Genomic DNA, 14,616 nt, shown 5'->3' with positions numbered 1-14,616 from the left:
AGCTGCGCTGGTAAAAAGACAGTTGGAAAAATACATACTTACAAATAAAGCTATACTCGATGGATGTAAGGATATATGACTTTGGACATGATTGAGAATTGCACCGCCAGGGACGGAGAACTTTAAAGTGGTAAAATCGGAATCTGGAAAATAGGAGAACAAGAAGAAGAAGCAGGAACGAGACATGATAATGCTCTTCAGGAGGTCCAGACTATGGGGAGTCTGAAAAAAATTAATAATTAGGATTACAATTTGGCTCCTATTTTTAGTTTGTTTTTCATTGGAATATGATTGTATGCTAATTGGCTGTTTGTATTGGAAAACTAATAAACATTATTTTCAAATAAATAAATAAGTCCACCACATATGACAGAATGTACTCGTTTCATCTCCAGCAATTATCTGATTCAGTCTTATACATTTTAACAATTCTATTCAGAGTTAAATACCATCTGTAAATCATTTTCAGGTATGTTTCCTTAATCGCCTGCATTTAATTCCACACTCGTCTAAAGGCTGAAACAGAAGGGGCCTCTTGAAAAACAGAAGAATGCAGGAAAGTGAGGGGGGAATATTTTAAATGGAGAGTGGAGGGAGAAAGAGAGAAAAAGAGAGCCACCGCTTTCATGGCTATGCTATACTTTTGATTTAATTCCTAAAGTGGATTTAATTGGACAGGGGCTAGCAAGGGTTAAGATCCTGCCAGAGAGCTGAAACAGGAGCCAGTGGGAGGTGTGTTTGTGAATGTGTGGTGTATATTCATGGTCACGTGATATCCCTCATTTACTTTCTCTCTCTCTCCCTTTCCACATAGCAAAACAACTGCTGGCTTTTGCATACGGACACTAATCTGGTGCTTTTCCAGAGAAGTAGAGCTGAGACCAGGCCGGCAAGCAGGAATGTGGTGAGAGCCAGGATTCCTGGGTTCCCTGAGCTTGGAATGGGGTTCGGAGCAGTGTGTGAAGAATCGGAAGATCCATTCATGGCAGCTCAGGGGTGAGGATCCTCCCGAGTTTTAACCTAGCTGGAATGTGCCCTTGAACTCTGCTTAATACCTCTTTCTTGCATGCTAGATAGAGGAGTGTGTGCAGAAACCAGCCAGCCAAATACATTCTGCCTCTTTCCATCTCTGGCTCTGCTCACATTTGCCTCTCCACCATAATACACATGTGGAAGGTTGCAGGGAAGGCAATATAACCCTCTGTCTGGAAAAGGTCCAGAAAGAAAAGGAATCCCGATCGACTTCCTCATTCTCCTCATCTGCTTCCTGAGTCTAGTCCAGAATGGACATTGGACCTTACCTGCTACGAATCGGGTACCAGGGCCCCACTCAGCCTTCCCTGGAGACCCTGCGCAGCCTCCACCGGTGTCACCTCCTCTCCGTGCCCTTCGAGAGCCTCAGCATCCATTCCAGGGAGCCCATCGTCCTGGAAGTGCCCTCCCTCTACAACAAGATCGTCCGGCACCATCGGGGCGGCTTCTGTTTTGAGCTGAATGGCCTCTTCCTGTGGCTGCTGCAGGCATTGGGATTTGAGGCCAAAGCTGTGGCCGGGCGCGTCCGGAACCGTTTCACCGGCCGCTATGGCCCCCCGTTGGACCACATGGTGATTTTGGTGCAGCTGGGTGGGCGGCAGCTGCTCTGCGACGTGGGCTTTGGTGAAGGTTTCACGGAGCCATTGGAGTTGAAGGCCTCTGTGGAGCAAGTCCAGGAAGGTGGCATCTTTTGGCTGGGCCTCCAAGGGGGCGTCTGGGTGCTGGAACGCCGAGAAGTCTCCGGGAAGGAGGGGAGGCCCTTATATCGGTTCACCCTCGAGGAGAAGAAATTGGATGATTTCACGGGCATGTGTCTGTATCACCAGACTTCGCCCAGCTCTATATTCGCTTGCAAATCCTTCTGCTCCCTGCAGAAAGAAAATGGCGGGCGCCTCACATACATGGGTTGGCGTCTCATTTCCAAGAAGGGAGGGGAGAGTACAGAGACCCTCCTGCAGAGCACCGAGATCCCAGTGGTGCTCCGTGAGAAATTTGGGATCAATCTGAGCGGGGACTTCAAGCCAAAGGATGAAGAAATCCTGCCACCTCTCGGGGAAGGTTAATGTGGGGTGGTGGAAATTGCTCCCAATCCAGAAAATAGCCTAAGAGATGGTTTGTAAATAATTTCTCAGGACTAATAAAAAAATTCCTTCAGTAGCACCTTAAAGACCAACTAAGTTTTTATTTTGGTATGAGCTTTCGTGTGCATGCACACTTCGTCAGATACACTAGAAACAGAATCCACCAAACCCTTATGTATATTCAGAGGGTGGGGGGTGGGGGTGATGGGAATGGGTGATGGGCTGATGGGAGTGGTAAACCTGTAGATGGCTGTTAACGACTGCTGATGACTGCAATTAGTCCTGGGGGGGGCAAAGCAAGGGCTGAGGCGCTAAAGAAAGCTTGATCATGTATAATGAGATAAGAATCCAATGTCTTTATTCATCCCAGGTGGCTCCATGGTTTTAAGCTTGGTAATGAGTTCCAATTCAGCAACTTCTCTTTCCAGTCTGTTCCTGAAATTTTTCTGTAATAAAACAGCTGCTTTGAGATCTTGTATAGAATGTCCCGGGAGATTGAAGTGTTCTCCTACTGGTTTTTCTGTCTTGTGGTTCCTGATGTTAGATTTATGTCCATTTATCCTTTGGCGTAGGGTTTGGCTCAGGACTAGCCATTGGTTAAGTGCTGTGATGTCATCATGGAAGCGTCGCAAACATTCTAATATTCAAATGAAGGTGAAATTTCATTTGTTTGCTCCAATCCCGGATCTGTCTGTTAACTTCCATACTCTTGTTTTAGCATGTGGAGAACTTTTAACCACCCCCAGAAATAAATTCAGACAAGACTCAAATTTTGGGTTTGGTTTTTGGCAGAATTTAGGCCACAACTTTATTGATTACAATCAAGTGAGTGGTTGCATAGGCTCTGGTTCGACTAGCCCCCTGCACCCTTGCAGGCAGCGCTGACCCTGGGCACCAACCATAAGTCAGCCTCGGGTGAACACCTGGGACAGACAGCAAGTAGGGGGGTCTGCTAGGCCTCCACCCAGATGTCTCCTAGGCTCAGGCTCAGGGAACAACGCCTCACAGGGAAGTCCATGGATTCCTTTTAGAGGAATACCCAATGCATAGGGATGGCTAGGCATCCTGCCACCCCTATCCACCTGAACCAGAGCCTATCCGCAACCTTACAAGCTGTGGCGATTTGCTACGCGGCAAGCGAAACCCAAGTGGCACCAGCCAATCAGCCAAAAGAGGAAGCTCAGGGACACGGGCATCGGCTTAAATAGAGGTCCCTCGATCGCTTTGACTGGCGTCCCTCTGGCCCAATTACACCCAAGATCGAGGGACCACCAATAGAGTGTTGTTGCTATCCAAACGTGCCCACCCACAACACAGGGTCCGGTTGCCAGGTCCCACCGCAACACGTGCCCTCTTGTTAGGGAGCACCCGATTTTGCAAATGCAGGTGGTGCAGTTTGGAGCTCTTGCACAAGAAACCTGCTTCCCATGACCTTTAGCCAAAAGAGGCTCATAGAGCAGCTTATAAAAATCAGCTTTCAGGTGGTCCCTGCCCTGAGCCTCACAGTCTCAAAACACATGAGGAAAAAAGCAGTTGGAGGGAGAAAGCAAACTTGATCACAAGTTTTTAAAGCTGCGACCAACGTCAGTGGCGGTTATGGCTGATTCGCCTCGATAAAGAACCTTTTCTCCTCAAAAATATAATTCCCTGGCCCAGATCAGAACCTAGAGCCCAGCAGGCGACAACATCAAGAACAGGGCAGTTGCTGCCACACACAGTTATTCCCTATTTCATGATAAAATCATTGCAGGTGGGAGAATGGTGGAGTCACCCCGCTCTTTTGCCATGACTCTGCAGAGTTGGCCCGGCTGAGGGAACCTGGCTGGCCCAAGTTCAACCAGAGTGTTGCGTGACTGAGTGGCGAGTTGAACTTATGCCTCCTCTTGGTCATAATCTGAAGCTACCCATTTCCCTGCATTAGAGCTTTGTGTGTTCCATTTATAGATTGTTAATATGCCCTCTTAACACATTCCTAGGCAAAGTTTGGGGTTCCAATAGAAATAGAGAGATTTGCCCCATCAGCCCCAGACTAACAAGTCCCCACCGAAGACCAACAAGGCTCAGGGATTGGGGGGGGGGGGGGAGAGACGAGAGGTGCATCAGTTTTTAGGGAAACAGTGAGGGTTTTTATTTATTTTAAAAAAAACCCATCAGAGTCACAACAGGCCAGCTCTGTGCAAAACTCTGATAGCAACCTTCTGGCATATGAATGAAGTAGATAAGGAGGTCCACCTTATTCTCAAGAAAATTGGGTGGCAAGGGAAGGGGGAACCGTGCAGCCTCATAGTTGGTGGAGTTGGGGAAGGAAGGAGGAGTGATGTTCTGCGGGAGAGAAATGCTGAAGTCACTTTGAGTTTATGCATAAAGAGGCTTTCGGGGCCACTTGAGAGGGAGGAGCCGGAGCCCTTAGAAATAAACAAGCCTTTTTAACTTGCATTAACCCAGAATTTCTCCGCCTGCAACGCGCCTGGCATAAGAGCTGTGAGCATCTGGAATGTAGGGAAAGGGGATGGAATACAAGTGGAACCTCAGTTTATGAACACCTCGGTTTATGAATTTTTGGTTTATGAACGCCACGGACCCATCTGGAATGGATGAATTCACTTTCCATTACTTTCAATGGGAAAGTTCGCTTCAGTTTATGAACGCTTCAGTTTATGAACGCTTCAGTTTATGAACAGACTTCCGGAACCAATTACACCCATGCTTCGGGTTAAGTAAGCTTCAGGTTTATACTCCGTGGACCCGTCTGGAACGGATTAATCCACTTTCCATTACTTTCAATGGGAAAGTTCACTTCACTTTATGAACGCTTCAGTTTAAGTACTCTGTGGACTGTCTGAAACGGATTAATTCACTTTCCATTACTTTCAATGGGAAAGTTCGTTTCAGTTTATGAACGCTTCAGTTTATGAACAGACTTCCGGAACCAATTGTGTTCATAAACCGAGGTACCACTGTATAGAAAAGGAAGGGAAGGTGGGGGTGTTATAGAATATACTGAATAATTGTCAAACGGGTGGGGCTAGGATTGCATAGGGTTTGCCGCTTTTATTTTCTAGGAGGGTGCCTGTGTTTTAAACAATTACATGCCAGGCAGGAACTGAACAGGTGATGTTTTCCCCAACCACTTTGTCTTCAAATGCTGCACCTGTTAAATTTCTGCCTTGCATTCGAGGCACACAGAAGCCCTGCCATGAACGAAAAGTGGTTTTCCTGGGAATGAGGACACTCAGCCCTTTATTGGCGAAATAAAATATACATTGTCCTCAACAGAGGTGTTTATTTCATGCCAACTATGAATCTGTGGCAGGAAAGTGTGGCAGTTAAGTACCTAGTGGGCACTGCATTGGTCTGCAAAGAAATGAAGGTGGGCAAAATCTTTCTATTGGACCCTCTTAACTGAGATAGGAATATGCAGGCCTCTTGGTTTCACAGAACTCTTCATTGCACAGAATGGAAAAATGGATATTTCAAATGCATATTAGGCAAGCTAGATTAGAAAGGCAACAGAACCACTGGCTTGCCGTTAATGGAAATTTTGCAACACACACCGAACCTGCAGGTGGTTGCTCATTGCGCCATTAGCATAACATCCAATATGCAAATAATTTTTATTGGGTGATGAATTTGCTGACGTCGTGTGAAAGTCTGGTGCAGTTCGGGTCTTTTGTAACAGTTTGGGTCTTTTGTGTGTGAGAGGGAGGGAGCACAATCTTAGACGGTAGCTCAAATGATGGAGCATCAGCCTTGTATGTCGAAGGTCCCGGGTTCAATTCCTGGCATCTCCAGGAAGGGTTGGGAGAGACTTCCTGCCTAAAACCCTGGAGGGCCACCGCCTGTCAGAGTAAACAACACTGAGCTAAGTAAGCTATGTTGGGATGGATTATTAGATCAAGACGGAGAGAGGTGTGCGTTTCCAAGCACAATTCAAAGTGTTGGTGCTGATCTTCAAAGCCCTAAATGGTCTCGGCCCTGTATACCTGAAGGAGCATCTCCACCCCCATTGCTCAGCCCGGACACTGAGGTCCAGCTCCAAGGGCCTTCTAGCAGTTCTGCGAGAAGTGAGTTTGCAGGGAACCAGGCAGAGGGCCTTCCCATCAGATGTCAAGGAAATAAACAACTATCTAACTTTTAAAAGATATCTGAAGGCAGTCCTATTTAGGGAAGTTTTTAATGTCTGATGTTTTATCTTTTTTATTTTTATTATTATTATTATCATTAATTCTGTTGGGAGCCACAGTGGGGTGGGGTAAAAATATTATTCTTATTATTATTTCTAAAAACGAGGCCACTTCCTTTCTCATTCTCTACCCGTTTCTCCTTCTCTGCCCCCTGAAGGTCTTGACTGCGATGGTTCTGCAGAAGGAAGTCCCCAAAGTCCACATTTTTAGCACCAGGGCTGGAGATGTGATTCTTCGCCCTGATATGAACTGCTACCTGCTCCTCTCCGGTTTGCCGACCTCGCCCTGCGCTGAGCTTTGGCCCTTGCACCCTTCCCTGCATGGCGGCGAACACTATTTCGGCTCCCGTTGGCACAATACCGTCTACGTCATCCGGGACAACAAACTCCTGGAAACCCAAGACCTTCACACCGAGCCCAGCGGAGAATCCCGTCGCCTGCACCCCAGCTGCTGCGCTGGGCAACATTATTTCGTTGTTTCCGGTGGCTCCTTTGGCATAATCTTGAGCCCGGGCACCGTGACGGCGGTCAAGGACTTGACCACAGGGGAACCAGATCCAGACACACAGCCAGGACACCATCAGTGGTCCAACGAGAAGATGGGAAGCCATCGCAGTTACCTCTACTGGCAGCTGTGGGATAACTTCAGCGGAGAAGTCTTTTCTTTCCACCCCAGCGTCCTCAACTTCTTGCCGGGAGGTCTCGGCCTCGGCAAAGGGGACGCATTCAAGGCCTGGGAGCTGCTGAACATTTTCCACAACTACTCCGACACCCCTGTCTCCAGGTTACAGGAAGTGTCCCGGAAAGTGGGCTGCGCCACAGAAAAGCTGGCTGACGTCGGGCGCGGCTGGGTGGCAGCGGCTCTGCCAGATTCTCCTGAGCCAGGCTCTGTCGCCGTGGCGCTGGCCAAGGCCCAGTTTGGGTTACCGACCGAATATGGCGGAGTGGGCCTGAACACAGAGCATGAGGAATGGGGGGAAGCCCGTGAGGTGGAGACGACCCTGCAGTTCACGCTGCAACCTGAAGATGTTGCCTATGTGTGGCAGTATCAGCTGGGGCTAGGGAAGGAGGCCATCTTGTTTTGCAAGGAAATTGAGGTCACTCTTGGTTGCGACCCGCCCACTAAGGTCCCCCTGCCTTCTTCATCCTAAACGCCAGCTGGCTCCAACTCCCCTTTGCTTTCCACCTTTTCCTCTTAGATGTATTTCTGTACGCTACCGATTGATAAATGCTGAAATAAATAAACAAACCAGGGATGGGGGAACCTGTGGCCTTCTCAATGTTAGCAGATACCAAATCCCATCAACCCCAGCCAGTGGTCAAGATTGATGGGTGTTGCAGTCCAGCAACATCTAGAAGGCTAAATTGGAAAGAATTCCTGGGGATGCTGTGTGTGTGTGTGTGTGTGTGTGTCCACAAAAGCTTGTGTGTGTGTGTGTCCACAAAAGCTTAATAAAATGCTTTAAAATGCTTTTAATGCTTGAATAGAGGGCCCATCAAATCTCACTACAGATTGAGAATTCCTTCTCATGTTTCTGTGGTTGTTTTAATTAATAGATCCCCCACTCCTGCAGCCTTGATACAGAAAATTAGAGCAGAGTTGTCCAGAGTGGTCAGCCCTGACTCTAGGGTTGGTGAGTTTATGCAGAGGGTGAATAAACACCTATAGGTTGAAATGGGGTTGGAAAAGACGTAGAAAAGATTAGCGGAATAGCACAAAAAAAATAATTAGGAGCTCAGAGCCCCAGAAACACATGGCATGGGCATGTGCAGAGTGCACCTCCCTTGCCAGTGAGGAACATCTGCATTTGATGATTCCACAATACAGCCGTATTCCTTTTTTGTGTGTTTTATGATTCCTAGTGATGATGATTAATAAATGTCGATTATATGTTGATGTTCCTTGGCTTCATTTCATATGCATTCCTAAGAATCTGGGTTGGAGACTGACAACTTTATGAGCTCATCAAGGGGTCAAATGAACTCAAGAGGCTTGGGGGACCCTGTAACAGCAACACAACCAGATAAAGGGACTGTGGCTTTCTTTTTTCTTGGGGTAGGGGGGAAACTGTCCCTGTGCCAGTGTTTTACTATACAGGAATGAATTTGTGGTCTATGACTGTGTTACAGAGCATTGTGTGGGACTGACTTGTCTTCCTGCCTTTGAATTGCAGATTTCTAAAGCTAAAACACTTGCAAAATACTTGAGGTACTGTTTCAAGACACAAGTTTGCATATGCAACTTTATTTGTATAGATGCAAATATAGGATTGGGGGGGGGGACTCGTGTCGGCCCTCAAGCTCACTGGGATTTCTGCAGCATCGAGTGAAAGTTCTGTTGCGTATGGTGGAACTTGGCCGTAAAAACACACAATTTAAAGACATGCCAAAGGAAGCTACTGGAGCCCTCCCGATTTTTCACCCGTATATTTGCACCGAAAATAACAGCTCTACCGGAAAGACAGCATGGAGATCTGTCACTTTTGTTGCAATACACATCCCTAATAATCATTGCATAATTATTGCATAATCTTAGCCGGTTGTATAACCTCAGAAGGGGCGTGGCTGCGAAGGGACCCAGCACTTTTGAATTTGCCACCTGAATTTGCCCACGTACACACGACCGGGCAATGTCACACACCAGCCTGCCGCCCTCCCCACAAGCCGAACTACGTAGATTCCGTCCCCCCCCACACACACCTCTCTCCGGCGGCGCCCAAAGATGGGAGGTGTGGCGGGGGTGGGGTGGTCAAATTTTTCTCGCGCGCTCCTGCGCCAGCATAGCTGCCAAGTTATCCCTTTTTTAAAGGGATTTTCCATTATGCTGAATAGGCTTCCTCGCGAGAAAAGGGAAAACTTGGCAGCTATGTGCGCCAGGCGCGAACAGCTCAGCGGCTTCGCTTCACGCCCAGATCCTGAAGCGGGAGCAGATCTAGGCGGAGATCTGCTGATCTCACCCTAGATCTCCTCCTCCTGGGATGGAAGCTGTCGGGATAGAGTCCGTCCTTTGCGCCTGCCCTATGCCCAAAAAGCGATGCAGAAGCACAGAGAACCCAACTCCCTGCCCGCAGCTCCGCTCTCCGCAAACTTTCCTTTTCTTTGGTTTTGGGTCTCCTCCCCCTCGGGAGGGAGGAGCCGGGGAGCCCGGCCTTCTCCGCCAGCCTCTTCCGGGAAGCTGCCGTGACCCGGCTGTCAGCGCCTGCGGTCCGGGAAGTCTCTGCGCCCTGGTGAAATTGGCGCGAGAGCCTGCAAACCAGGTGAGGATTTTCTGCAGCTGCATTTGCATGTTCCCCACCCTCGCTCCAACCGACCTCTGCTGCTTGTTGTCACTCGCTTGCAGGCTTCCTCGCATGCTGTTGTTGTTGTTGTTGTTGTTGTTGTTGTTGTTGTTGTTGTTGTTGTTTGCACTCCACCACGCAGCGGGGTGCCCCAGGGGTGTGTGAGAAGTTTTAGGGGTTTCATGGTGGCGGCGGTGCTAACAACCGTCAGTTAGAGAGGCCGAATCCTTCAATTTTTGAAAATTAGTCTGGGGGGGGGGAGAGAGAAGGAGAGGGGGGTGATGTCATTTGCTTGCTTGTTTGTTTGTTTGTTTTCATGAAAGCTATACACGGCTTGATTGTAAAAAGGAGGGGGGAGTTTCAGGTAGCTTCTAAAAATTATTAGATCACTCCTGAAAGCATGTTAGTTTCCTTCCCCGTCCCCTCCCTCCCAGTAGAATGACTGGAATGGGGTTTTAGAGGGGAGAAGCTCCGCTACACTAATTTTGCATTGGGAAGTGGAAGAAGGGCTGTGATTATTGTTAACTTGTTGTGATGGGCGAAGCGCTCTGTTTGTGCTCACAGCTTGCGTTTCAGTGTGCTCTTCGAATGCTTAGAAAATAAAGGCTCTGTGCCTTGGGCTTGGGAATTAGCCCTTGTGACAGAAGCCCAGGAGTCCTGGTTTCCTTCCTGGCCCAGTTCCGCCCACAAGGAGTGACCCTGCAGGAATAGAATCCCTCATGCACCGTTCCTATGGCCTGCGCAGAAATGCCACATGATTCTGGAACTGGGGGTGTCCTGGCCTTCTGCAGCTCAAGAAACCATGGCACACACTCTCTTAAGATTGCCACTTTTTCTTAATATTCCGGCACAGCTTCTTTGCAATGTGGAGAGAGGCAGCAGGAGGAGGAGGATTACAGCAATGATGCTATCTACCTCCTACAACACCGGAGAGCTTCTCCTGTTGTGTTTCTGCTTCTTGCCAGATCCTGTTGTGTTTCTGCTTCTTGCCAGATCTGGTTAATTAATAAGACTCTTGGTGCCAGTAAACATCCAATGGTCATTGGTCTTCCATAGCTGAGAATAATCCTAAGAAGCCTGAATTGCAAACCACACTCCTTGATCCTTGGTTTTGTGCCTCTTAAAAGTGCAATCTCAAGGAACTTCCTAATTCCGAGTCTGACCGTTTGTCTGCCTAGCTCAGTATTGTTTACACTGACTGGCAGCACACACACAAACCAGGGGTTCAACATGGGATCTTCTGCATGCAAAGCAGATGTTCTGCCTCTGAGCTGCGACCTTTCCTAGTATTCAGCTTGCACACACTAATTGCTTATGAAATTATAGAATTGTAGAATTGGAAAACGACCACAGGCCATTTAGTCCAACCCTCTGCAATGCAGGAATCTTCTTGCCCAATCTGTGGCTCGAACCCACGACCCTTAAGAGTCCCATGCTGTACCAACTGACCTATCTTGTTGAGGTTTTTAGATAATTGCTGGCGTACTCAGTGTTTTCAACTCAAATTGCCACAACAGCATTATGAATCTAGGCAGGGGAACATATAACAGTATATGCATATAACATTGTCCAGTCAGGTGCTGCTAACAAGCCAAAACTCTGGGAAACGAGGCCCTAGGCACTAATGCATACTAAAGTTACGTAAACCAGGGAAATGCCCTAGGAAAAAAAGCATGGCTGACTTCCAAAGGAAAATGAAATTAAAACATCTGTCATGGCACAGTGTTTGCAGATACAACAAAGCACACCTATCTGGATTTGAGATTTGAACAACAGCCCCACTTCTCATAATCAAAGGGCTCCACAAGTATTCAGTAGGAACTTGTTGAATGATGTAGGTTAATGATCTCACGCTTGAATCTGCCGTAAGGTTAGGGTGCCTTACACGATGGGCTCAGGTGCAGAATCTAGCTTCCTGAGAATTTCAGCTTTACATATAAGTGTAACTGTGTGTTTGCAAAGATTTCCTTGAGAAAGCACACGGGCAGAAGAAATCCAAGATCTCAGGTGGGTAATCAAATGACATTTCACTGGGCTCTGCACAGCACCTTAGAGCTAAATCAGAATAAATTATGCTATATCATTGTTGCTTTTTAAGGGGGTGGAAAATAATGCAACATAAGATGTTCTCAACAGGTGTTATTGATGCAGTTTGGCACAGAATGTTACATATTTTTTAACACAGCAGGACCCAGCCCTGAGTTAAGGGCCACTTCATTGCTTTGTATAACTAAACATGTCTTTCTCATTTCCTTTTCCCTCTCTACCAGCAACAGCAACTCACATTTCGTGATATATTGCCTCTGGACCTGGAGGTTCCATTAACCTGTATTTGCTAACACCTGTCGATAAGAACCTCTTCTGCATCTCCCCATCCCGAGATGTCCATGGCTGCCATTGTGCCCCGGGCAGACTCCCCTGGCACAGACATCTTTGCTACCCGCCACGGTTTCTTCATCGTCCGCTCAGACCTGGGTTGTTTCCTCCAAGCGCTCGACTTCCGTTTGGGGCAGGACATCCAAGTGTGGGATCTGCACCCGGCCTGCCGTGGCGGGGACCATTACGTGGGGGACCCCACGAGCTCCGCCATCTACCTCCTTCATGGGGACTCGTTCTGCAAAGTGCTTGACCTGAGCTCCGAGCCGCCCTCCGGTGCCCTCCCGTTGCACCCCAGCTGCCAAGGAGGCAGCCATTACGCCTTCTGCGAGGGCCGGTTCTTCATCTTTTTCCTAACACGTGGAATGGTCCTATCCGTGGCTGACCTGGCCACTGGAGCCGCAGCTAAGGAGATCTGTTTGGAGCCGGCACTTCTCAATGGACTGTATTACTATGGTGCCGACGCCACCCACCTCGCCTGCTTAAGGATGGATGAAGAAAACGGCCTTTGTGGCTACCTTTTTGCAGCGGCAGGGCACAAGGAGACTTTCTCCGTCCACCCTGACGTGGTCTCCTTCCTTCCTGGGGGGCTGGGCCACACCCACGGGGCTGCCTTTGGCGCTTGGGAATGCCTCAAGCTGATCTCCAATGCCACAGATCTACCCATGCCCAGCAGCCACGAAATCACCCGCAAAGTTGGTTCCTCGAAGCTGGCGTTCAGTCAGAAATACCGCATCTCTGGATCTCTGGACCCGGAGTCCTTGGCCGCCTCCCTTCTCCAGCACCAGTTTTCCCTCCCTGTCGCTTACGGCGGCCTGGGGCTTCGGACGGAACAGGAAGAGTGGGAGGAGGCAGCTGAGGAAGGAGAGGCTTTGCGGGTGATCTTGCAACCCCGGCAGAAGCTGTACTGGTGGCATTACCAGCTAGGGTTGGGCAAAGAGGCCCTCCTCTACTGCCGGTCTCTGAAGGTCACCCGCAGCCCCTCGCCACCCACCCATATACCTCTGCCACCGGTTGATTCTTGATGCCAGGACTAAGCGACAAGAATCTGATGTTTGTTTGGTTGGGCTTGTGCATAAAATAAGGGCACTGCTTGCTTGCTCCCTGCCCTGCCCCACCTGTGCTTCCTGTTTGTTTCATTGTTACACCCATTTCACAGGCGGTAAAACAAGTTGCTGGGCTTTCTTGATGTAGAAGGGGCCTGTGTCACGCTTGGTGGAGGTCATGAAACCACTACTGTTCAAATAAAAATAAATAATAACAACATTAAGTCTTGGTCCTCAGCATCTCCCTGTTCACTCTCTGCTTCGCTTCATCAACGGATGACACCATCTTGCTTACTTGTTCGCAGAACGTCTTAGAACCATAGAATTGCCAAGTTGGAAGGGACCCCAAGGGTCATCCAGTCCAACCCCCTGCAATGCCGGAATCTCAGCTAAAGCATCCATGACAGATGGCCGTCCAACCTCTGCTTAAAAACCTCCAAGGAAGGAGATGTTTGTGTGTGATAAAATGCAGCACTTGGCTGCTTATAGCATCAGATGGACAATATGGTGGCCTCCAGAGGACTCCAATCATCCCTGACCATTGGCCATCCTGGCTGGGGCTGATGGGAGTCGGGAGCCCAGCATATGGAAGGCTGCCAGCTTTCTCAACCCCGATTTACACTCTCCCCATGAGAAGGCTTAGGTCACTGTCCTTCAAAAGCAAGTAGCTTACGCCGGGTGCAGGTGAGGGCAAGCATCCATGCTTGGAGAAACGGTGCTTGGAGAAACAGGAGACAGGAAGCAAATGCAGGACTGTGAGGAGGCTACCCAGAATCCCATGGGGCCAGATCATAGAATCATAGAGTTGGAAGAGACCACAAGGGCCACCCAGTCCAACTCCCTGCCAAGCAGGAAACACCATCAAAGCATTCCTGACAGATGGCTGTCAAGCCTCTGCTTAAAGGCCTCCAAAGAAGGAGACTCCACCATACTCCTTGGTAGCAAATTCCACTGCCGAACAGCTCTTACTGTCAGGAAGTTCTTCCTAATGTTTAGGTGGAATCTTCTTTCTTGTAGTTTGAATCCATTGCTCCGTGTCCGCTTCCCTGGAGCAGCAGAAAACAACCTTTCTCCCTTCTCTAGATGACATCCTTTTATATATTTGAACATGGCTATCTGATCACCCCTTAACCTTCTCTTCTCCAGGCTAAACATACCCAGCTCCCTAAGCCGTTCCTCATAAGGCATCGTTTCCAGGCCTTTGACCATTTTGGTTGCCCTCCTCTGGATATGTTCCAGCTTGTCAGTATCCTTCTTGAACTGTGGTGTCCAGAACTGGATTCACTACCCCAGGTGAGGTCTGACCAGAGCAGAATACAGTGGTACTATTACTTCCCTTGATCTAGATGCTATACTCCTATTGATGCCGCCCAGAATTGTGGATATGTGGCTGTTCCTGTTGACCCCCCCTGGGTTACAGAGACTCCTACTGGAAAGCTACAGAATGCTGGGTATCTGGTTGCCTCTCCAGCCTTAGTTAGGCATTCCACCTGAACAGGGAAGAGCCACATAACTAGGCAGGCACAGGGCTGAGTAAGGCAGCGTGGCCTGCAACATCCCTGACTCCTCCACCTTCCTACACTGGGGTGAGGAAGGTCTTGGGGCAGCAGCTTCTGAGC

General features: G+C 48.7%; 3 protein-coding genes across 4 annotated transcripts; all 3 read left to right on the top strand.

The window, feature by feature from the left end:
• Window positions 1-1,136: 1,136 nt before the first annotated feature.
• On the top strand, window positions 1,137-6,593 carry LOC132593059 (arylamine N-acetyltransferase, pineal gland isozyme NAT-10-like). The gene is made up of 2 exons (XM_060281813.2): window positions 1,137-2,145; window positions 6,456-6,593. Exon 1 carries the CDS (start codon window positions 1,284-1,286, stop codon window positions 2,094-2,096), a length of 813 nt encoding a protein of 270 aa, XP_060137796.1. The 5' UTR covers window positions 1,137-1,283; the 3' UTR covers window positions 2,097-2,145; window positions 6,456-6,593.
• On the top strand, window positions 2,336-8,194 carry LOC118095836 (uncharacterized). 2 transcript variants are annotated; one of them, XM_088655349.1, is made up of 2 exons: window positions 2,336-2,768; window positions 6,456-8,194. In XM_088655349.1, exons 1-2 carry the CDS (start codon window positions 2,466-2,468, stop codon window positions 7,446-7,448), a joined length of 1,296 nt encoding a protein of 431 aa, XP_088511475.1. In that variant the 5' UTR covers window positions 2,336-2,465; the 3' UTR covers window positions 7,449-8,194. The 2 variants fall into 2 exon arrangements, with proteins under 2 accessions (XP_088511475.1, XP_060137794.1); XM_060281811.2 differs by lacking the exon at window positions 2,336-2,768 and having other exon boundaries at window positions 6,468-8,194.
• A 1,220-nt stretch (window positions 8,195-9,414) lies between these two features.
• On the top strand, window positions 9,415-13,221 carry LOC118095842 (uncharacterized). The gene is made up of 2 exons (XM_035137128.3): window positions 9,415-9,554; window positions 11,846-13,221. The coding sequence occupies exon 2, from the start codon at window positions 11,957-11,959 to the stop codon at window positions 12,974-12,976; it is 1,020 nt and encodes a 339-aa protein (XP_034993019.1). The 5' UTR covers window positions 9,415-9,554; window positions 11,846-11,956; the 3' UTR covers window positions 12,977-13,221.
• Window positions 13,222-14,616: the final 1,395 nt, after the last annotated feature.

Source organism: Zootoca vivipara, chromosome 12 (genome assembly GCF_965207765.1).
Source record: "Zootoca vivipara chromosome 12, rZooViv2.hap1.1, whole genome shotgun sequence".
Classification (NCBI taxonomy): domain Eukaryota; kingdom Metazoa; phylum Chordata; class Lepidosauria; order Squamata; family Lacertidae; genus Zootoca; species Zootoca vivipara.
Note: the sequence above shows the minus strand (reverse complement) of the source record. Positions and strands in the feature narration are given on the sequence as shown.

Coding starts and splice junctions, on each gene's coding strand:
- LOC132593059 (XM_060281813.2), top strand. CDS start 1,284: ATGGACATTGGACCTTACCTGCTACGAATCGGGTACCAGGGCCCCACT.
- LOC118095842 (XM_035137128.3), top strand. CDS start 11,957: ATGTCCATGGCTGCCATTGTGCCCCGGGCAGACTCCCCTGGCACAGAC.
- LOC118095836 (XM_088655349.1), top strand. CDS start 2,466: ATGTCTTTATTCATCCCAGGTGGCTCCATGGTTTTAAGCTTGGTAATG. Junction 2,769..6,455: donor ATTCTAATATTCAAATGAAG/GTGAAATTTCAT, acceptor TGCCCCCTGAAG/GTCTTGACTGCGATGGTTCT.